The sequence below is a fragment of the Xenopus tropicalis genome, chromosome 7 (genome assembly GCF_000004195.4).
Source record: "Xenopus tropicalis strain Nigerian chromosome 7, UCB_Xtro_10.0, whole genome shotgun sequence".
NCBI classification, from domain to species: domain Eukaryota; kingdom Metazoa; phylum Chordata; class Amphibia; order Anura; family Pipidae; genus Xenopus; species Xenopus tropicalis.
In genome coordinates, this window is record NC_030683.2 from 45,275,126 (window position 1) to 45,297,861 (window position 22,736).

General features: G+C 37.5%; 1 protein-coding gene across 2 annotated transcripts in view; it reads right to left on the reverse strand.

The window, feature by feature from the left end:
- Positions 1–3,998: 3,998 nt before the first annotated feature.
- LOC100498055 (cGMP-dependent protein kinase 2) overlaps positions 3,999–22,736 on the reverse strand; it is a 91,060-nt gene continuing 72,322 nt past the window's right edge. For both annotated transcript variants that reach the window (XM_002935769.5, XM_031906264.1), the window contains 6 exons: positions 20,325–20,466; positions 18,589–18,752; positions 17,853–17,975; positions 9,536–9,598; positions 7,509–7,575; positions 3,999–7,423 (listed from right to left, as the gene is read on the reverse strand). In XM_002935769.5, the coding sequence (XP_002935815.2) occupies positions 7,328–7,423; positions 7,509–7,575; positions 9,536–9,598; positions 17,853–17,975; positions 18,589–18,752; positions 20,325–20,466 (655 nt within the window). In that variant the 3' untranslated portion in view covers positions 3,999–7,327. The remainder of the gene's footprint in view (positions 7,424–7,508; positions 7,576–9,535; positions 9,599–17,852; positions 17,976–18,588; positions 18,753–20,324; positions 20,467–22,736) is intronic.

Consider the following 22,736-nt stretch of genomic DNA (forward strand, 5'->3'; position numbering starts at 1 on the left):
GTGGCTGATATTGCCTCACATCCAGTCAGCCACAAATCTAGTGTGAGAATAGAGGACATGAATGCTGACTCGCTTAGCTCTCTAAAACAGTGGGCTGAATGTTCTGTACACAGTGCTGAAGGCCTGGGATTGTAAAGGAGAACACAAAAAACATTGGGAGAAATTGTCCCAGGGAAATGAGGAGAGACTGGCATGTTGGGTGAGAGGAGGAGAGATTAAAGGAGGAGAGATTAAAGGAGCAGAGAATGATAGAAGAAAGCAGGAGAGATTGCACAAGGTAAGTAGGGAGAAGAAGTGCATGGGACATGGGGGAAGACAGCTCAGTAAATGGAAGATGAGGTGAGGGGAAATATAGAGTTGGTGATATCTTATATTGGCTAAATTAGTAGTCTATAAAATGCAATCTTTCAGGATAATGGCATGGGGAATAGGGTGCAGGGGAAGAGATAGGCACATGGGATGAAATGGAAATGAGAGAATGACACCCAGACATACTAATAAAGGGAAAAATGATTTATGGAAAATAAGGAAAGCATGGTACATTGTAAGAGGAGAAACAGGATGACACACTGGGAATGGAGGGATAAGGTGACAGTGAGGGAGGTAGAAATGTATCAGAAAAAGTTGACAGGAAACAAGTAGAGATACAAAAGAGAAAATATAAAGCAAAAAAAAAAAAGAAGAAATAAGAGGTTGGAAAGTAAATCAGATATATATAAATATTTGGGCCTGGTTTGCCTGAGGTACCAAAACTTAAAATGGCAAAGTATGGGATCTGTTATCCAAAACCACTTTATCCAGAATGCTCCTAATTATAAGATGGGCCATCTCCCATTGACTCCATTTTAATCAAATAATTACATTTTTTAAATGTATTTTCTTTTTCTCTGTAATAATAAAACAGTACCTTGTACTTGATCCCAACTAAGATATAATTAATCTTCATTGAAGGCAAAACAATCCTATTGGCTTTATTTAGTGTTTAAATATTTTTTTAGTAGTCTGGGCCCGTTATCCAGAAGACCTTAGGTCCCAAGCATTCTGGATAACAGGTGCCATACCTGTATAGGGTTATCCAATAGCACATACTATTAGAAAAATATATTTTTCAAGCTATAGTAACTATACAAAATGTAAAAAGTGTTTCACATATGGCCTGTTTTATGTGATATATTTTCATAGAGCCCTGCAATGTTCAGGGGTATAGCTTCCCTTTAAAAAAAAAAATTTTTGCAAAACTTACAAGAAACTAATGATGGCAGCGGCATTAAACAGAGTGCAAACTGCCATCCTACTTGCTCATCTCAGCTAAGCAGCTGCACATCATCCCTAAACAGCTAGGAGAAGTGATAGGCCAAATTTTTCAGCGGGCATGGATTTGCGACAAATTTCTTTTTGTGTTTCCCCATTGGCGGATTTTTTCACGAAACGAGCACAAAAAATTTGGCGTACTACTAAAAACATGCGTAAAAAGAAACGACACTGAAAAATTGTCACGTGCATCATTTTTTTGATGAGCGCGTCATTTTTTGTACGTGCACAACCATTTTTTTTGTTGCATATCATTTTCCGTGTTTTGACAATTTTCTGTGGAAGCAAAATGGGACAGATTCGCTCATCACTAGCTAGATGTGAAACTATACCCTTGTACTACAGTACAGTATTTACAGTAAACTCAACCTTTGGTATAGAATTATGGCATTAAGACACTTAAAAATGCTATAATTACAGAAGCATTTTTAGAATGGACCTTTATGTATAATCTGGTCAGTTTCCAAGTTATCAGACCTATTCCTGCATTTTTACATACTATTTGCTCTGTTCTTGCATCTCAGCTCATGAACCAACAATTTTTTTGCACTTCTGCCGGATGATTGCAAAAATGGATGTGCAGAAGTGGCTGCCATCTAATTTCTTTATAAAGGCTCATAGGAAACCCTATAATTGTGGTGCTCATTAGTTATCATTCCAGCAACATGGCTGCTTAGAAAGCAGTCCAGCCTCAGTATGCATGTGTACTGACTTCTAATCAACCTTACGACATGGGATTTCATATCTGTTCATTTTAGAGGGAAAAGGTACATTTATCTTCCACATAAGTAACTCGTCAACCCATCCATGCTGCATAGTTTATTGTAAATAAATGTGAATGTATATTACATATTCCGTCTGCAGCATAAATCTAAATCTTCATGCCTGATGATACATGATACTCATGTATCATAAAGTACCCTGATGACCCGCAATGGAGAGTAGGGAAGTATGGGGCATGATAGTCCAGGGGCCCCGGAAATAAACGAGGCAGGAGTTGGGGCACGGGGCCATGATAAGGCTAGGAAAAGGCCCGGTGGGGAGTTGTGTCTTTAAGGGAGCAAGGCATTGTGGGAGTTGTAGTTCCCGAGCGGAGTGAACGAGAGGCGGAAGGAAGAGGCAAAAAGAGGTGGGCGCAAGCCGAAGCAACCATTTTGGAGCGAGCAGCTCCCACCCTCCCTCCCTTAGTTAAAAAGTGGGGGATAAGGGTATTTAGGGTATGGACTCTTAGAGGGGTCTTAGTCGCAGCCGGGACGGAAATAGCTCGAGGTTAGGACGGAAGGTTAGACGGAGGCTAGTGTGTACAGCCATAGGTTGGTGGAAAATGGGGGCTGTGGTGGCTAGAAAAAGGGGGTTCCTAACCTCAGGAAAATGATGACGGTGGGGGGGGGCAGAGACAGCTTCCACAAAGCAGCCTTCAGTGGCTTATTGTTATGAGGTTACCAATGAGACTGTTATGTTATGTTATTTATTTACAGGAATATGTTATTGTTTAACAAACTTATAATGTTGTAAATAAAATGGCTGCGGCCTTTTCTATCCACAAGAGGTTGTCGTGTATATGTATTGACAGGGGAGGTGAGGTAAGTGAGAGGGTGAAGGGTAATTGGGGAGGGCCGCAAAATTGACACTGCACTTATCATGTATGGTGCTTAGGCCCTGCTCTCTCTGAGTTTTAACTGGCTGGTTTAGAAATAGTTGGGACAGTGACATCTGAAATGTAGAAAAAGTGGGTAGGGAATCTTCCCGCTTCCCATTTCAGTTTAGGCAGCACAGTAAAACGCCTACCCTCCCTTCCTGCATTTGTGTAATATATTGCGGTGGACGTGGTGGGGTAGTCAAGTCTAGGACACAATGTGGTGGTTGGGAGGGGAGTTGCATGGTTAATGGGTGGCTGACAAGCCTGGCACATCAGGGGTAAGTGCCCCTGTGGAGGAGGTGGGTTCCAGGATAGTGTTGCAGCTAGTTGCGTTGGGCAATTATAGGGTTATTATGGCTCATGTTTGTTAAAGGGTTAATTGTTATACATTGATATACAAACATTCATATTATGTTGTGTTATTTACTTTATCATACTTGTTATTTATGGTATGTTTTACACTAAAACTGTACTCCTTTATTAAATGTTCTGCAGACTTTTCATCCCACAAGCCAGTGTCTGTTGTGTTTATTGGGGTTGGTTAAGATGGAGTGGCAGTTGGGTAGTTTACATTGGCTGGGCAAGTCCCCATGATGACTCTGTCATGTATACTATAACCATAACATTGGTTTATAAGTGTTTGAACAAATCTAGACATAAGGTTATGATGTCAAGTTTTAGGGGTTTATAAAAGAAAATTGAGTATATGGGTATGTTCCAGTACACCCTTGTGAAAAAAAAATCCCCAAATAATTGGACATTTATTGAAATCATAAGCAAAAAAGGAAGCTTACAGAAAATGTCATATGAGGTATTGTACAGAAAATGCCCCAGCAGCAATCATTGTGTTCAGCTCAAGTAATCCCATCCTTCTGTTCTCACTGAGATAGATGTTCGGCACAGAAGGACAGAGTGGTCAAGCATGATTCGTCAGTCGTGACTTGAGAAAATTACTTGTTCCTTGAAAAATGACCTGTCATCCATGTCAATTAGTGAAGGGACGGGCTGCTGCTTGTGCAGATATCACAATGAAAGAAACAACTCCAAGTCAGATTTCTAAAACCTAATGTTTATTGAGTAGAGAATGAAGGGAAACCTAATAGGGTAATCAAGGCATTTTCTTCAGCATGACAAGTTTGTGTTTATGTTCTTTTTTTCCACTGTTGGCACATTCAGCCAAACACAGCATAAGCAATCAGATATTTTTCTGCCTTTTCACAGCACACTGGCTAAACACACAGTTTTAATCCATCTGCTACACTCTAAACACTGGAAATCATCAAGCACTGAAGGATGTGGTAGGTGTCACTGGGGTCTCTATAAATTACAATAAACATCTTCAACCCCAGACAAATGTAATGTTCTGCTGTATATTATTGGCAAATTGAGACTCCACCTAAACATGTCATTGGCCAGATTTTACTTTTTCCCACCCTGTAAACATCATAACTTGTGATCAGACCATAGAAAGAATCTGATTCTTTCTTAGCATTGATTTGTCATCTAGATATAGAAAATGAAATTCACCTATTCAAATTTACAAAGTAGTGCACATATAGGTTAACTACCTAAACTGACAATTTAATCTAACCACTTTCTGACTTGCACTGAGTTTCAATGACAATAACACTGTTTTAACAACCTAACTAGGGCCTAGGGACTAGCTCCATTCATTGTCTCAAAGATCATTGTTCAAACTCTTATCAAGTTGTCCAGTTGGCACCTATTGAATGGGTGTGGATCCTGAAACAGATGCCATGCCCCCATTGTAATTGGCTTTATATTTGCTGAAGTGCAATGCCAAGACTCATCTGATTGGTTGCTATTATTGGGTATTGTTTTTCAATGTATTGCAGTTGTTACTATGCTTCACAGCCAAATTATTTCAAGGCTCCCCTAATTATGGAATTATATATTTTTTTGTAAACTGAAACTACTAATCAGTCAGTGCCCCACTGGGCCTCCTATAGTCATGCCCCTGAGTGAAGCGACATCTATGGAACGACAGGATGAAGAGCTCTGCCTATACAGTACACCAGGATGCATTGGGAAAGGGAAAATGAGAGACCATAGATATGAAAATTCCTCTTGCCTAGTACATACAAAACTAAAATATAGTTTCCCTTTGATGCACTGTTCATACAAAACTAGAATTATATTTACCAGACACCATTTCTGACTTTTTTCCTGTAAGATTATACCGTGATAACATTAATCAAGGGTGGCCTAAACAGACAAAAAGATGTTCTCAACTGTGTGTGTGCCTGAGCTATATTCTGTATGTTATTGTTACATAAATGTTGTGTTTGTTAAAAATGAATGATGTACAATGTAGGGGTGCACCAAATTCACTGTTCTGGAATCCTGCCGAACCCCAAATCCTTTGTGAAAGATTTGGCCGAACACAGAACCGAATCCTAATCCTAATTTGCATGTGCTTTGCAACATTTTGTGAAACATTTTAAACTTCCACATTTCTGTGCAAAAAGTCACGTGATTTAAAGGATCCGGTTTGGCTGGATCTGAATCCTGCTGAAAAAGACAGAATCTTGGCCGAATCCCAAACCTAATCCTGGATTCCATGCATCCCTAGTACAATGTATAAAATCAGCTGTGCAGCCTATGAAGAAGAGCCACAAAGGTGCAGGGTCCATAGGATGCCTTGGTCGTTAAGCACTTAACTTAAAGAGACCAAGGAAGATATAAGAAATGGTGGGGCTTGTGCTAGAGGTTTAAGTTATAATTGTATATTGAGGTGAGTAACTGCAAATTCAGTAAAAAATTCTGACTTTTAAGGAGAACTTATTTTCACTATAATTCTTTCATTTTAAACAACGTGGCAAGCAAGACTGAATAAATGGGGTTCCCAAAAATATTCTGTGACTTTGCAATAAAGCCTTAAAAAATGTAACTGTGATATTATGTTTATACAACCATAATACAAACCTAAATATAATAGCATACCAAGAATTTACTGTAACAAAATGGGAATCATGAATGTAACCATATTTGCCATTGGTTTAGTTAAATAATTTGAAATGTGTCCTCTGCCCCTATTTTGAAAATGAGTAAAACCTTTAATTTCATACATAGTGTGGTAGGACAACCCAAAGACTGCGATTTTTCTTTTTTTAGCAGTTGCTAAAGCTTGATAATTAGGCGTCAGCTGGGGAGAAGCTGGCCCTTTAGGGTTATGGTGCACAAGGAGATGGGGGGTTATTTTCAAAGCAAAAAAAGGCTGCAGTCGGCCTCCTGCACCCCTTCACTCTCCTACCACTTGCACCCTGGGGAATGATAAATGAACCCTAATATATTTGGTGATATATAGATGAAAATACTAAAATCAATGTTAAAAGGTTACAAAATCACAAGTTTTCAGGACTCAGTGGGGTACCATTGATTTGATTTCATGATTTTTGTAGGACCAAAATGAGCTATAATGTGTGTATGTAATAATACGTGTTTGAGAATGTAGGAAAAGAGAAAACTGCTTATGTAACTGCTTTTTCAGTTATGGAAACCTAGTCTAAAAGGCACATATCAAATGGAATGGAGGTATGGAAGCCCAGGGTAGTGACTTTGAATGTCCAGAAATCATATGCTCTACACTAATCCTGCTCTGCATGTGGGCATTTTATACTTTCTGGGTGGAACCAAGAGGCAGTGTTAGATTATAACTGCAGTGCTTGGTTTAAGATAGAACAGTGTGAACTAACATACCCTTTAACATATCAGTTGTGTGCAAAGAAAAGAACAGATACTGAGGTACATCTATAAAATTTTCTCTGTAGGGAAGTGCAAAACACCTATGAAGAAAATCTTCCTTTTGGTACAAAAGAGCCCCCCGAGAATAATCTGCTTTTTGCTTTAGCAAATGTCTCACATACAGTACATTCAGCAAATCTTATAGGTGTTTTGTTCAAATGTTTCTTAAAATTCAACCCGTCATAAAGCAGAAGACCCCATAAAGCTTTGCTTTAATTTATCGTTACTCATCTCTATGGGTGAGAATAAAAGAGCTCCTGAGAATATGTCCTTTCCAAATACAAATACAAAATGGTTGCCATTAAGATCATTTTGCATCTTCTGAGTCATGGCTGGACATTTATAATGAAGCTACAGAACAGAAGAAGATGTTGCATCTTTCTGTTCTATTGTCACATCATTAACACCTTCTCAACTGCTTGACAAATTATTGAAAAAAATAATCATCTGAAAGATTTGTGTTTTATATGAAAAAATCATGCCTTGCTGGAATTATCTTTAAATGCTGGGTTTGCTGTTGGGTTTTGGTTTTGTCCAGAGATCTCAGATAAAGATGTCAGATTGTAATCAGCAGTGACATAGCAGCAAAATAGTAGGAGGACCATATACATTTTAGAAATTTTTGTCCCAGCCCGATAGCTCATCTGGTGGTTCTTCGGATTCAGGAAGAAAATTGTCAAAATAGCTGTGATCTGTGATTCCTTTGATCTGCAATCAGGAAAATAAAGTCACAACATGGAAAAATCAGCACTGGGCTTATATTTTATAGTGTTCATCTTTTAAAGTCACCAACCTCTCTCTTTAATGGAGACAGCAGCTTTCGGTTACGGAGTCCTTCCCAATTAAATCCTTGGAACCATCTAAGGAACAAATATGTACTTCAGTTAAATACATACAAATTCAGTATTAGTATCCCAAAATAATAAGCCGTGTGTTCAAGACTCTTCTTATCTGTACACAATTCCTTTTATCGGTCAATGACGAGTTTTCTGTGTTTAAATGCATATTAATTACCATGCACAACCCTTTTTGGCTTTGGGCTCATCTTGGCTGTATTCCAGTAAGGAGTCATACAGCTTGTTGTGCTCTCCAATACAGACAAATACAAGAGTTTCTCTGCTCTCACCCATTACCAATATGCTGGTCTGGCTTGTCCTACACTCACTTTCATCTGATTCATGACTTTGACATATTTGTCAACTTGTATATTTGCAATAAATGGACAAACAATCCCTTTTTAGCTTAAAGGGGAGGGCATTTCTTAGTATTTTAATACACAAAATATCTAAAAATATTTGTCATTTTAAAAATTGTGAGTGCAATGGACCTCTCTTCTTTGTCTTGAAGGAGCCAGAATAGGACTGGTCATCTTCATTTATTAAGTCCCTACAAAGATCTTTACCTTTCACATACACTAATGGGCACATTTACTAATTTTTTTCTGGGCTTAAAACACAATATGGTATAAATTCGGAGTAACCACAATAATTTCAGAAGCTATAAAATGTCTCAAAAATGCTTTTATCGCACATATGAAAATATCGCAATTGCATTCCGAAAGTCACAATATTTTCATTCCGAAAAGTTTGTTATGCCACGAAAAACTTCTGGCTTTGATGCCTTTCATGTCTAGCTTTGGAAGCCTTCCATAGGACTCAATGGTACTTGACAGATCAAACCTGGCAAAAAGATAGTCCCAAGGAAAGTGTTACCAAAGCATTAATAAATTCTGAAATGGTCGTATTCTTTGAGCAAAATACGATTTTTTTGTGGAAATTTAACGAAAACCACAAAAAACTTGTGGAATTTTAACAAACTTTTTGCATACATTCCGAATAGTCTATAAGTTTAAAAAAAGTTAGAAAACATGCAAAATTATCTCAAAATTGTTTAGTAAATGTGCCCCTAACTGTAATTTTTACCTAACTCGTATTTAGGTGAATTAACCGAATCTGTAGCAGCAAGGGTACACTCTGATTTTTTGGTTTTAGAGTTTTTTGAAACCACAAACAAACTCATGTCCATAAAAACCATGAATGTTTAGTCATTTATTAAAGGTTCAAGCATGAATTAATTAAAATGCAGGATTAAAAAAAAAACAAAAAACACAAAACCACAAATTTTCCTACAAATCTTTGTGGATTTACAAACAAAAAAACATCTAAACTACGAATTAAAGATTATTAAAATTTCTCTAGGATGCCTCCCATTGACTCCTACAAGACCGCTTTTAGATTGCGACATTGTGCATTAGTGTTTTTCGGAGTTTTTACGCTTGTAAATCACTAAAAATTCTTTTCACATTAAAAAATTTAATTGTAGTGCAAAAACCATGAATAGTGAACAAAAAACCTATGTAACTTTATTATTATTTTGATAGCAAAAGCATACCCCTATGTATATTTGCCTTTATTTAGTGTGCAGAATAAATTGTATATTAACTATTTGCACCTTGCCTTGAAATAATGTTTATTTATTTAATTTGTGATTCCTTAATGTTATAATTACATAACATGAAAGATAAACATGTAAAATAGATTTGTTTTTTTATTTTTAGAAAATGCAGTGCAGTAATAGTTTTGGGTATTTCAAAATCAAATAAGCAAGAAGACAAAGCTCTCTGTTTTAACTGGGACCAGTTGATGGCCTAGCCAGATATTCACATGCAATAAAGTCTTTAATACCTAAACATTTTATACCAAAACATTTTATCCCAGATTCAGCAATGTCTAGTTTAAAGTTAAGTGGGTGATGGTAAATGAAACGAAAGACAAAAGGACTTTTCAGTGCCAGGGATGGATTGACTTATGACGTACATACTTGTGCTTTCGAATATCACTGATGCCATTTTTACGATTTCCTAATCTTTCTGCAGGATTTATCCTAGAGAGGAGAAAAGTGAAAAGGTTTTTATGTAGATTCTTTGCAAATGTATTAACATTAATTACACTGACAATGGTACCTCATTACTGAGGAATACCAGCTGTATATGTACAGGCATATAACATAATTGGTTGGCCTTATTTTCTTTCATCAGTGCAAATGTGCACCAGATTAGTAACTATAAGCTCTGATTCCTAAAGTTTGCTGGGGTAAATCTGTACAAAGTAAGGTATGACTTCACCAGCAGGCGGGGCCAGGCTGTCCTGGGCGGCTACAGGAGGGCTACCTTCTTCCATGTACTTACATACACTTTTTCACAACAGCCAACTGAAGTATGCCGGATATTACTGTATATAGGATTACTTACATACAATTTTCAGCACCAGCTACCTGGAACTTACCAGATCGTATACAAGAGCTAATGCAGGAATTGAATTGGAATGAGCTACATGTTATTGTTATATCCCATGTTCTATAATATTGCTATTTTTTAATGTTATATACGCTAAATTATACAGATTGTGGAAACCAGCACTGTTGTACCTGGCATATAAAATGGAAATAAAAACATTATTTAAAAAAAGCATGCTGTACATGTAGCAAGCTTAAGTTATATTATCAGTCATCAAAATGTTTGATAGTTTAAATCATGTACATGTTTTGTGTGACATTATCAGAATTATAGATTAGGGAAAGGATGTCAAAATCCTTATCCACCTTGTTGTTATCTGCAGCCACCAACATCCAAGAATAGGTTTCTGATTCAGAGACTTGGGGCCCATTCATTAACGCACAAATTTTCACTACTAAAAAGCACAATAGGGAAAAATTCGGAGTAACCACGATAATTTCTGATGTGCGAAAATTGCGTGAAAATTTAAATTTCTTGGTTGCGTGGTTGTGGTTGCGATCACTCTACAGCTCCAACCTGGCCAAAAGAAAGTCACAATGGCTTGAATGAATTGCAAAATGGTCATAGTCTGTGCGAAAAATATGACTTTTTTGTGGAATTTAACGAAAAAAAACAAAAAAGTTGTACTATTTTAACGATATTATCGGGGTCAATACGAAAAGTTCTAACAATTAGAAAAAATATGATTTTTTATCTTTCATGGTCAATCGTGCTTTAATGAATGGGCCCCTTGTAGTACAGGACCTGTTATCTGGAAACCTATTATCCAGAAAGCTCCAAATTACGGGAAGGTCATCTCTCATAGACTCCACTTTAATTAAATAATTCAAAATTTTAAAAAGTATTTCTTTTTTCTTTGTAATAATAAACAGTACCTCGTACTTGAGCTCAGCTAAGATATAACTTATCCTTATTGAAGATAAAACCCTATTGGGTTTATTTATTTCTTAAGTGATTTTTTAGTGAATTTAACGTATGGTGATCCAAATTACGGAAAGACCCCTTATCCAGAAAACCCCAGGTCCCAATCATTCTGGATAACGGATCCCATAGCTGTATACAAAATATATGTCACTTTAAAAGTTACAGATGAAAAGTATTAAGTTTTTGAAAACCTTCAAATTTCATTCATGTATCATCTTAAGAATATATCATATATCATATATATTATATATATATATATATATATATTTTTTTTTTTTTTTAAAGGAAAATGCTTATTAATCACATGGCCTTAAATTTTCACCACACACCTTTGTGAAACTTGCTATTATACAGATATGAATGACAGAGAAAATACTGCCTTGGCCAGAAATATATAGATAGCAGCAAGTGACAGAGAGTAAGAGCTAGAGATGTTATCCTCCCTGCTTTGCTTTCCCTTCACATACAAAGATAAAAAGATAATGGTGGGTCACACTTGCAGCATCTAGAAAAAAAAACAAGTACTCACTGCAAAATTAAATCTCACTTTTCGGCAGACATGACAGACATGAGCCATGTCTCCAGAGTAATCTAAATTCCATATAGAACTGAAGAGCTCATAAGAGCACATAAACTCAACTGGCCTGTGCAGAATTACCCCAAGTATTGAGATGCAGGTCCATGTAACGCCACATATCAACGTGAAAGGCAGTCATGCCTGACAAATCGAGGTTACTATTCAGTTTGAAATGTTTCCTTGTGCTTACAGACTAAGTACTATCAACAGGCATGTACACTTGGGGTGCCAGAACATCCCTTTAAAATGGTTAAAATGATAAGTGCTACCTTTAGGGCAAACATTAGGGTAAACACAAGTGCATAAAAACACATATATTGCGTGTAAAGTTTTTTTTACACACAAACTCAGTTCCAAACACAAACTTGGTTTAAAAAACATGATGAAACGTGAATGCCATAAAACACAACTCCAAACGCTCATAAGTACAACCAGACAGAATATACTGGAACCAATTATCTGATAGATTTAGGTGAAATCAAACGGATGTGAAACATGCAAAAAAAACCACCCTTGTGTAAGAAGCCTTAACCAGTTATATATAAACATAAGGTTCTACTGACATGCATTCAAATCATGTTTTCTCCATAATATGCATTAGTTATGTGACTCTGGTTAAATGGTCCCTTTTGTTTAGCCTATTTGAAAATAATTAGAATCAACATCTAATTAGTAATCAGATCCAATGTGTGAGCCAAACTAATATTACTATTCAACCATGCAGCATGTGTTTTTATGTGTGCCAGAAGGAATTCTGGGAAGGAAGCCCTGGATCAGTCATAGAATTTTAATTCACATGGAATTATCTGTGTCCGTTTAACATTTTCAGTGCCGGAGCTGGGTTTTGCGCTCAGTGTCAGACATCAATGGTGCATTTTGTGCTCTCTCTCTCTTTGTGGCAAACTTTTCGTTTACCTAGGAAATATTATTGCTTTTTTTTCCCGGATAATCTAAGGTTTCAAAATTGTCCATGTTTTATGTAATTTTACTTCTGTAACAAGATAAAGGACACTAGAAAATGAAAAATGCATATTTTTTTACAACAGAGGGAAACATCAGAAACAGTTTTATTATATCTGTAAAAATGCAACTGATTTGTAAATCTCCCAAGGGCACTGATAGTAAATATTTATAGTTTTATTGTATTTTCAGACTTGTATAGATGAAAAACCCACAGCAGAAGAATACCAAATTTTTAAAGCACTGCAATAGAATTTGGCATTTTTTAGATTATAAGGCAAAAGAGGCCACTAACAGTAACTTTGCCCCAGAAATACCTATATTTTTTAAATAAATGGCACATTTAATATTTAAATATATTTTTCTCTACTGATTTCCAAAGTTGCAAGCACTGCTAAAGTTAATGGTCTTCAAAACTGCTGAATCTCCCACATTATCTTAAATATAAATGGGATGGTTCTTCTAAACAATTTGATGACAATTGTCTGCATTTAATGTGCGGTAAAGCCCCCAAAAATCATGTTGACTCCAGAAAACCATATATTGTTGGAAAATACACATTCCCTCACTTTGAATCAATAGTATTCTAAGGGACAGGGCTCATTTATGTCTGCAAAATACAATTTCATGCACAATCACCATTTTTCCCACAATTTTGGTGTCATTGCAATGCAAATAAATTTGCCCAAATGGATGCAACTGCTCATGCACTTCACTGCAAATAATTTGTCTCACTGGCATCATTTCCAATGTGTGTTGGGATTTCTGGTGTTCAGCATGCGAGTGATTTTTGGCGCAAGTGTGCTGCACCTATTGATGCAGGGTGCTGAGGGAACCCTGTAGATACAGCCTTCTCCAGAGGTGGTGGTAGCTCCAGGGTTCCCCTACGTCTATAGGTACAGCAGCACCTGATTTGGAACAGAAGGCAGGAAGGACCGAGGGGGGCTGAGCAAGGAGCATATTTTGACGCAAACACCTTTAATGAATGTGGTTTAAGGCACAATTCACTGTGTGCAAAGGTGCAAATTGCCCACTGTTCTTGTGGATGCAAATAAGCCCTATTGTCTTTTGTTGCACTTCTGTTTCTAATTCTAACCTCTTTCTTGAAAACTGCTAGGAACTTTTTAAATTTTAAGATGAGGTTATTTGTGATCTCGTGAAAAATCTGTTCTTTCATAAATCCTTTCATAGTGTATGTTATTAGCATGAATTAAGTTCAATTTAGTGTTAATTGTGATACTGGGCAGACCAGTCTTATAACAGACCTTGGTTAAATCAAAGAGACCCCTAAACAACTTAGAAGATGGAACCAAGAGCATGTGCAGGAATCTTCCATTTGTGGCATGTTGTGAGGCAAAGCAATGAGCTGTATATAGATAAACTCTTTTACTACTATATAATGATCTCTGTAGTTTGTCAGACTTTTTATATTACTGAGTTTATCTGCTTGCTATCTGTTGCTGTAATAATGATTCTTACACCCACTTTAAGCTTATGATAATGCCCTGAGTAGAGATCAGTAGTCTTTGCGGCACTATAGCCTGACATGACATGGGGTTAAATATTTTTATGAATAAACAGGCAATTATTATTCCTTAACTTATGAGCAAAATAAGCACTGAGGTGCTGGACCACAAGCAATGTATAATAAAATATGGAAGGACAAAATAGCTGATCCCTATAATGCACAGCTTACAACAGGTGTAAAGCACCCCCAAATTACTGCAGTTATAAAAACAGAGGTTTGGGTCTCTCATGCAAGGGCTAAAAATCATCTGTCCCCATCTACAGTACATCTGCAATAGTGCTATACAAGGTTGTTCTAATCATTTATCTTATGATTTGCATTTCTCTACGGCCCTATCTAGACTAAAGTTCAACAAATTTTCTTTTTAATTGCAGACATCAGCATACACTTTGCTTCCATTTCACCAACAAAAATGATTGACATTTCAAAATGCAGGACTAATTGGTATTTACTTGTGATTAATATCTAAAAACTCATGCACCAATTCCCTTAACCAATTAGACTACAATGAGATGAAACCTTTACCCGTTGCAATGGAATGTGCTAGGAATAACATGAAATTTCTGCGGACTGAAGACGTGATGATGACTCACACTGGCCGTGTCTGACTCAAAGCCGAAATCCCATGGCTGCTTATGCAGTCTGCAATGACTCACATTTCGGCTGTGTCATCTATTACAAACATTTGAATTTCACTACAAAAATACTACAGAAAAATGTCTCTGAATGCCAATCAACTATGAGAAATGTAACTGAGCCTGGAAATAGAAGTGCAGTAGCACACTAAAATGAATAGCTGGAATTGAAAATGCACACAGGTTTTTATATATCCTAAAGGGAGCAATCCTTCTGTGTAGTTAACTGCTTGGGTGCCAGTAAAACAAAATTAGAATAAAAGAAAAAACTGGACTCACAGGTCAGTTACAAAAAAACAAGTGTTTTATTCCTCAGTATGTGACCACAGTGAACATTTAAGGCTTCTTCAAAGATGAAAAACAAAATACAGAAAATAAAATCCTAAAGCTATCCGGAAGGGTGGCATCCCCATCTATCATAGGTAGGGCCTATTGCCCCAAGTCTATACAAGAAACACAGAAGTATAACAGGTATTACAGTTTCTGCTTGTACCCAGGTTCTCTCTCTCTCGCTATCCCTCCCTCAAATGGCCCTCTCCAAGGCCACTTGGCTCACTCACAGGGTTATTGGCTTCCTGTCAAATTCCTTCATACACAGGGGCCAGCCTTGTGGCTCTCCTTCTCATATTTAATAAGAGCTGTCTCTTCCTCTTACATCCAGGGCAGAGCAACCAGGTATGTCTCTACACCTCTTTTTTACCTGTGTTCCCCTGTGGTGCATCTTTCATGTGTTCCAGCACAAGGGAATGCAGGAAGAAATGCAGGCCTATATTCTCTATGTAATTATACTCATTGTGACATAAGCACAGTGCAGAATGCAGGTGGAACACAACTTGATGCATTGCACCTATTTTCGGAGCTTGCCTGCAACACAATGAGTACAGCCTAATAGGAAATACAAGCCAGCATTTTTTCCTGCATTCCCCTGTGCTGGAACGCATGAAAGATCTAGCACAGTGAAACGTGGGTAAATACTCATTTGTACACTTAGGGCTCTGTGCAGTAAGTAGTCCCTCTCTATATTGTGTGTGTGCATGTCCTGGTGTACTAAGGGCCACATATTTATGCCCCCAAGGGTGCCACTGGTTTAGCACTATTTGGTGCAAGGCATGGGAATTCAAATGTGCCCTATAAGCAAGAGTTAAAGGGAGCCCTTGAGCAGACTATAAACACAAAACTTCTATTGTGCTTGTGCCCAAAGATGCTCTTTCTTACCAGTCAGTTGCAAATCTTTGCCTCCCATATCAGAGGCCCAAAGATTATTGGTGCTTTGATTCATGAGATCCAGTGCAAAGTTTTTTATGTAGAACCTATCCATCTTGCATTGAAATACAAAAGTCTGAAGTAAGAACCAGCTTCTTAATTCCGCCCCTTACCACCACTCATTCTCTCAATTCAATTCAAATGCCCCCTATATACTGCCAGTGTTTTGCTTTTTGTAGTGGTACAACTGCACTTGCAACCTCAGCTGCTACACCCTATCTGTAAAAACATGAAAACAGTGTTTAAATGTTAGAAACATCCACTGCACTATTACTTAATCTTTACATAAAGATCCGTCTTGTGTATTTTTTCACAATTCCCACAGAACCTTGCACCTCCTCTGCAATAATATTGCTGTGAAGCAGAATTGCTTGCTAAGGATTGCTGCCAAAGTGCTGAGATTATTTTCTTTTTTTTTCTGTAATAATAAAACAGAACCTTGTACTTGAGCCCAACTATGATATAAATAATCCTTATTGGAGGCAAAACAACCTTATCTGGATAACCCCAGGTCCTGAGCATTCTGGACAACAGGTACCATACCTGCCCGTTACACAAAAAAATCTGCCAATGCCGAAACGCAGAAATTCACTGCTAATCCATGTCTGCCGAATAATTTCGCTCATCACTAACGTATAATTTTCCTAGCAAGGCCAGACTTCTCAGTTAGTCTAAAGGTAAAGCATAAAATGGGGGTTCTACTGCAGTTAGTTAACCTTATGGAATTAAAAGGTTTAACTCTTATTGTTCTTTTTTATTAATCTGGGTGCGAGTCAATGCGAAAGCGCTCCCCTACACATGCGTTCGTCCAGGGCAGTGTGGCCAGGGGGGGGGGGGTTGTGAGCGCTCGCGCAAGAAAGTGTAATATCAGCAGTTGCTACAGCAGATGCTACACTTCCGTGGCTGCGCACAAGGGGCACGTTACAGCAGCATCTAAAAGAGTTTTACTGTATATACCCGAGTATAAGCCGAGGGTTACTTTTTCAGCACTTTTTTAGTGCTGAAAAACTCGGCTTATACTCGAGTATATACGGTAATTTATTATAAATCTTTAAAAAAAAAATAGAAAATTGGTCTCAGGAACTACATTTGTTTAGTAATCCCACACCTTGTGTCTCAACCCTTTCTCCTTGTAGATTGTAAGCTCTTTTGGGCAGGGCTCTCTTCACCTCTTGTATCGGTTATTGATTGCTTTATATATTACTCTGTATGTCCAATGTGTGAAACTCACTTATTATACAGCGCTGCGGAATATGTTGGCGCTTTATAAATAAATGTTAATAATAATAATAATAATAATGCCCTCAGTGGTGGATTTACATAGGGTGTATCCAGGTGGTCAAAGCTAAAAGATTTCCAGCATCAATAAATGGGGGCATGGCCAGAGCAAGTTGGGGTAGATCAGAAGAAGAGATAGATGGCAAAGTGGTTAAAATGGGTAAGATCAAGGGTAGGGACAGGGCACAGCTCCCTACTGTACAGTAATCTGCCCCTGAATGCTTTGCAGTTTTGCTTATAATATTTATATTTCTATAAAAGCTTTCTACTTTACATTTTTGAGAAATTTATAAAATAAAACTGCTTATTTACCTTGTGAAAACTCACCCACTCTCTTTAAGAAAAAGCTCAGCTGTTACCTTCTGGAGCACTAAAACATTATTTTGCCTAGTCCTGCGCTTAAGGGCAAATGCCCATACCTGATGCACTCTTACCTTCCAATTTGTGCCTGTATGTTACCCAACCACTTAGACTGGGACCTCCTTCCTACTGTGTCTCATACCACATGGCACTTATATATATATATATTTATTGTATTTATTTATTATAACACTCCCTGTGTGTAATTTTGTATTCTGTAAGATTGTACAGCGTTGCGTACCCTTGTGGCGCTTTATAAATAAAGTTATACATACATACGGACATACATGTACATTGTGTCAGAAATACATTATTACCTGCAAAGCCTTCTGATGACATCTTCAGAGCGTCTCCCAATACGGTGAGGGAAGTCTACTTTCTCAATACCTTTCAACACCATGTTATAAATTTTGATTGGGTCTGTTCCAGAGAAGGGTGGACTGAAACACAAGGCACAAGCCATTATTCAGTATGCTGTCATCTTAGAGAGATTTACTAGTGATACTTGCTAGTGTTATAGGGTGAGGTAGAGTTAGAGTTCTGATTGGTCTGTCGCATTATTAGATACTATGTTTGTCCCCCCTCACTAAGGAAAACATCTAGTTACTCCAAGTGACTGCTTAGACTGAAGAGTAAGCCCAAAATTACACTGTATTGAAGGTGTTTACCAGGTCAGTACCAGACCTGGTAAAGTAACAAGTGTATAATTAATATGGCCTACTTTATTAACACAAACATTACCCATGGCTATGCAAATCTTGTCAAATGCCATCTTAAAAGGGACAGCTTTTTAGATCTAAAAAACCTACCCAAAGCAAGGTTATGAGTAATGTGAAACTTCTGAAAAGCCAGATAGAAGTCCCTATTTGGGTGTTTGTCACTGTATTTGTAAACAGATGTTCACATGATTTGTTAACCATGGGCATAGCCAAATAATCATAAAAAGGAGAAAGGCACAGGTTACATAGCAGACAGCATATAAGCTCTGTTAAATACACTGCAAAACATATTGGGCATTTATGACATAATGGAAATAGCTAACAATTCCCATACCTTCCTGTTAGTAGTTCATAGATGAGTATTCCAAGTGACCAGTAATCTGCCCCAAAGTCATGTCCTCTGTTCATAATTATTTCTGGAGCTACATATTCAGGTGTCCCACAGAATGTCCAAGTCTTCTTCCCTGGTCCAATCTTTTTAGCAAACCCAAAGTCTACCTAAATTGCATGGATAAAAACTCAGCCATGAAAATTTTACCTGAAAAATGTATACCTAAAAGAATTACTATATATGATTGTACTGTATACTGTATAAGTTTACCCCATTTCCTCAAGCATTTATTAACTTAAGACGTAGAAAACACATAATTCACCTATGTGAATTATATATTTTAGACAATATTGTAAATGCATTTGTATAAAAAAAGAGAGACATGCATATAAACAGGGCATATATGGAATCCATTACTTCAATAAATGTAATAAATGCATGAAATTAAACATTTTAAAATATGAAAAAGAAACGTCTATAAAAACGAGCAATAATTTTAGCATCTCTCATAATCACACTATTTGAAAACACACCTTCGTTTTTGCAAAAAAACAGGTATGGTTTGCCCTAAACCAGTAACCAATAGCAACAAATGAGATACTGATATTCATTATTATAGATGCACTGGATCGGTTAATTGATCCAACCGATCAGTAGTCATTGGTCTAGGCTATAGCACCTATAATAATGAATGCTTAGTTACAATTCCATAGCACAAGTTGCACTTGTTGTCCAACCCCTCCCCCATATCTCTTTTCAATCCAGTATAGTTCATATTTCATGTAACTTACATTTTGTAGGGCTGTTTGTATTCTGGGCTACATTGCTGATTCTGCTATATTAAGGCAACTTGTTTTAAAAGCTCCTCAGTTTTATTACAATGTATTCCTTTGGGCTGCAGCTGAGGACACGAAGGAGCAGATTTATCAAAATGTGAGTTTAGAGCTTAATACATAAAACTCACCCATGTTCTATTCATTCCTATGGGATTTTTAGAAGCGTATTAATCAATGGGAGTTCACCATTTTGATAGATCTGCTCCTTAAAGTCTATTTTAAGTTCAGTTCAGTGCTCTGTGATTATGAAGAATGTTAACCTCATAAAATATGAGTGCGATATTTATAGTTTATATTGATATATTACATTATCTGTTTTGTAACCTTGATGGAGACGTAACCTTTTTGGATGATGTCTCTACAAATGTACACTGCATAAATCAAAAAAAAATCAATGTGTCCTTCAGCTAGTTAACTGTAACCGAATATACTTTACAGACCCCCAATGTATAACATATACAGTATGCAGTATCTAGTAGAATTAAGTCTAAAACAACTGGACTTTTCTGAGTTTTTTCTTGAAAACGTTTCACCACTCATCCGAGTGGCTTCTTCAGTTCAAATGACTGGTAGGGAATTCCCCGGTATTTAAACTCTTGATGGTAGTAGAGTCACAGACATCCAATCACAATGGTTCCATTGAACTTGTTCAGTTAGGTGTTAGCTAAAACTGACAGGTTTAAGAAGGTACCATATGATCCAATCACAATGGTACCAAGATTCTCATTGATGAAGGTGTTAATCCTTCAAAGTACATGACTGGAAGTGTGAACTGTTGTGACATATATAACAATATGGTTAGGCAAATATAGATCACATGGGAATAGAGGCAGATGCAACCCATGCTAATGGCACACGCACCAAATGCACAAAAAATATTATACATACTATTAGGAAACTAACCATTTTTATGTATCCTTCGGAATCGAGAAGAAGATTCTCAGGCTTTAGGTCTCTGTAGACAATGCCTCGATTGTGCAAGTAATCAAAAGCCTCGAGAACACAGCCAGTGCAGAATCTTGCTGTTCCTTCCTCGAATGGACCACTTGGGTATATAAGGACATGCAGGAATACATTAACATTATTCATAAGAATGCCATTTCACAAATGTATGCATCCTCAGGAACAAGGATTGTGTTTTTCAACATAGTATCTAACACTGATAAATCCAATTTTCTCAGTAGTGTTTTACCACATAAGGCACAGAGAATTAAAGAAACAGTAACACCCGAAAATGAAAGTGTTTTAAAGTAATTAAAATATAACGTACTTTTGCCCTGCACTGGTAAAATTGGTGTGTTTGCTACAGGAACACTACTATAGATTATATAAATAAGCTGTTGTGTAGCCATGGGGGCAGCCATTAGGGCTCTGGCACACGGGGGAGATTAGTCGCCCGCGACAAAACTCCCTGTTCGCGGGCGACTAATCTCCCCGAGTTGCCATGACCCGCCATCCCGCCGGCGGGATGGCACACGCGGCAGCGCGATTTCGGGAACAGGGAGTTTTGTCGCGGGCGACTAATCTCCCCCGTGTGCCAGAGCCCTTAAAGGTGGAAAATGAAAAAGGACATAGTTTACATAGCAGATAACAGATAAAACACCATTGTATTCTACAGATTTCATTTGTTACCTGCTATGTAACCTGTGCTTTTTATCGTGTTGAATGACTGCTCCTATTGCTAAACAGCAGGATATTTATAAATACAACTATATTGATTTTTCTGAAACAAACACACAACTTTTACCAGCACAGGGCAACAGTACATTATAGTTTCATTACTTTTATACATTTTCATTTATTGGTGTTACTGTTCCTTTAAATACTTTCTTAACTATACATTTAGTACTGCGCAAATGAGAAGATAATATCTGTGGCAACCCTGCCAGATTCATTCCTCCACAACACTTTAGTTTATCAAGGGCAATTTAACTTTGGTTTCAAAGTCAGATAATTGGGGTGTAACCTGAAGCAATGGCACATCAAACAGAGTAATGATGCACTTCCAGCCAAGTGAACCAACAATTTTTAATGTGAAATGCCTATTTTCACTGCAAACAAAACAGCAGTTTCAGAAGTAAAAGAGTAGGCTTTTTTGGTGTCCCTGTTGCAGAAATCAGTGTTTGTCTGAACCAAATCTTATGTGGTTCTCTCTGCGAGTTAATGTGACACATTTAGGCTGAGGGCACATGAGGTGCCCATTGTTTTCCCCACAGACAGAGGAAAGCTGATGCTCTCCCATCCACTCAGCTCTCTGCACTGACTGACACAGTGTCGCCCTGTGTGCAGACACATTAAGTAGATATGGTTGGAAAAAATATTTTTGTGTTTCCATGCCGATATCTGCTTGGGCTGATGCTGTCAATGCAGAGGAAGAAGGATGGGAATGCAACAGCTTCTCTTTGTTTGTGGGGAAAACACAGGTGTATTGAAGCAGAGTCTGTGCCACTTGTGCCCTTAGCGTAGATTAGTGCCATTGTGGGGCTTATTCTTGGCCAATCAGCTAGCCTCTTCCCACTCCTATTTTTGCACTCACAGGCACTGCATTGGCCTGACACATGGAGTGTAATACAGCACGAAAACCTGTAAGTATGCATTTTTGAGATGAAATTCGCCACATGTATCTGCACCCAGGCTGAAAGAGTAGAAATAGGCCATTGCATCGGCTGATTCTTGGCCTGCATTCATATGTAGGCTGAGAATCAGCTCCAGATAGCACTAGCCTTATGCTGATGCCCTTTGTATCATTTTATGCAATTTTATGGTGTTGGTCTTTGCAACCTGCAATGCTATGGGTCATTGTACCATTTTATGCTGAGGTCACTGTGCCAATGCTGTGGGTCTTTATAACATTTTATACTAGGGGTCACTGTACCATTTTATTCGGAGGCTACTGTGCCATTTCATTCTGTGGCTCTCTGCAACATATTATACTATAGGTCACTGTACCATTTTTGCTAAGGCCATTTTGCCTTTGAATGCGGCGAATCTCTGCAACATCTTATACTAGGTGTCACTGTACCAATGCTGTGGGTCTTTATAACATTTATACTAGGGGTCATTGTACCATTTTATGCTGCAAACCAGGCATATGTGTATTTAGAAGAAAGAAATGCACAAACATATATCTAGTGAGTATGGCCACAAGAGTTGGTGTGGTATTTAAAAATTAGCATGGTCTGTGAAAAATGTAAATGGTGCCCATTCTTTCCATTCTTTTTTCATCCCTCTTTTCATATTTTTTTTATATATATTTATATTTTAGAAGTGTTATGTATATAGACACTTTTGGAAACAAGTACCTGAAATATGCAT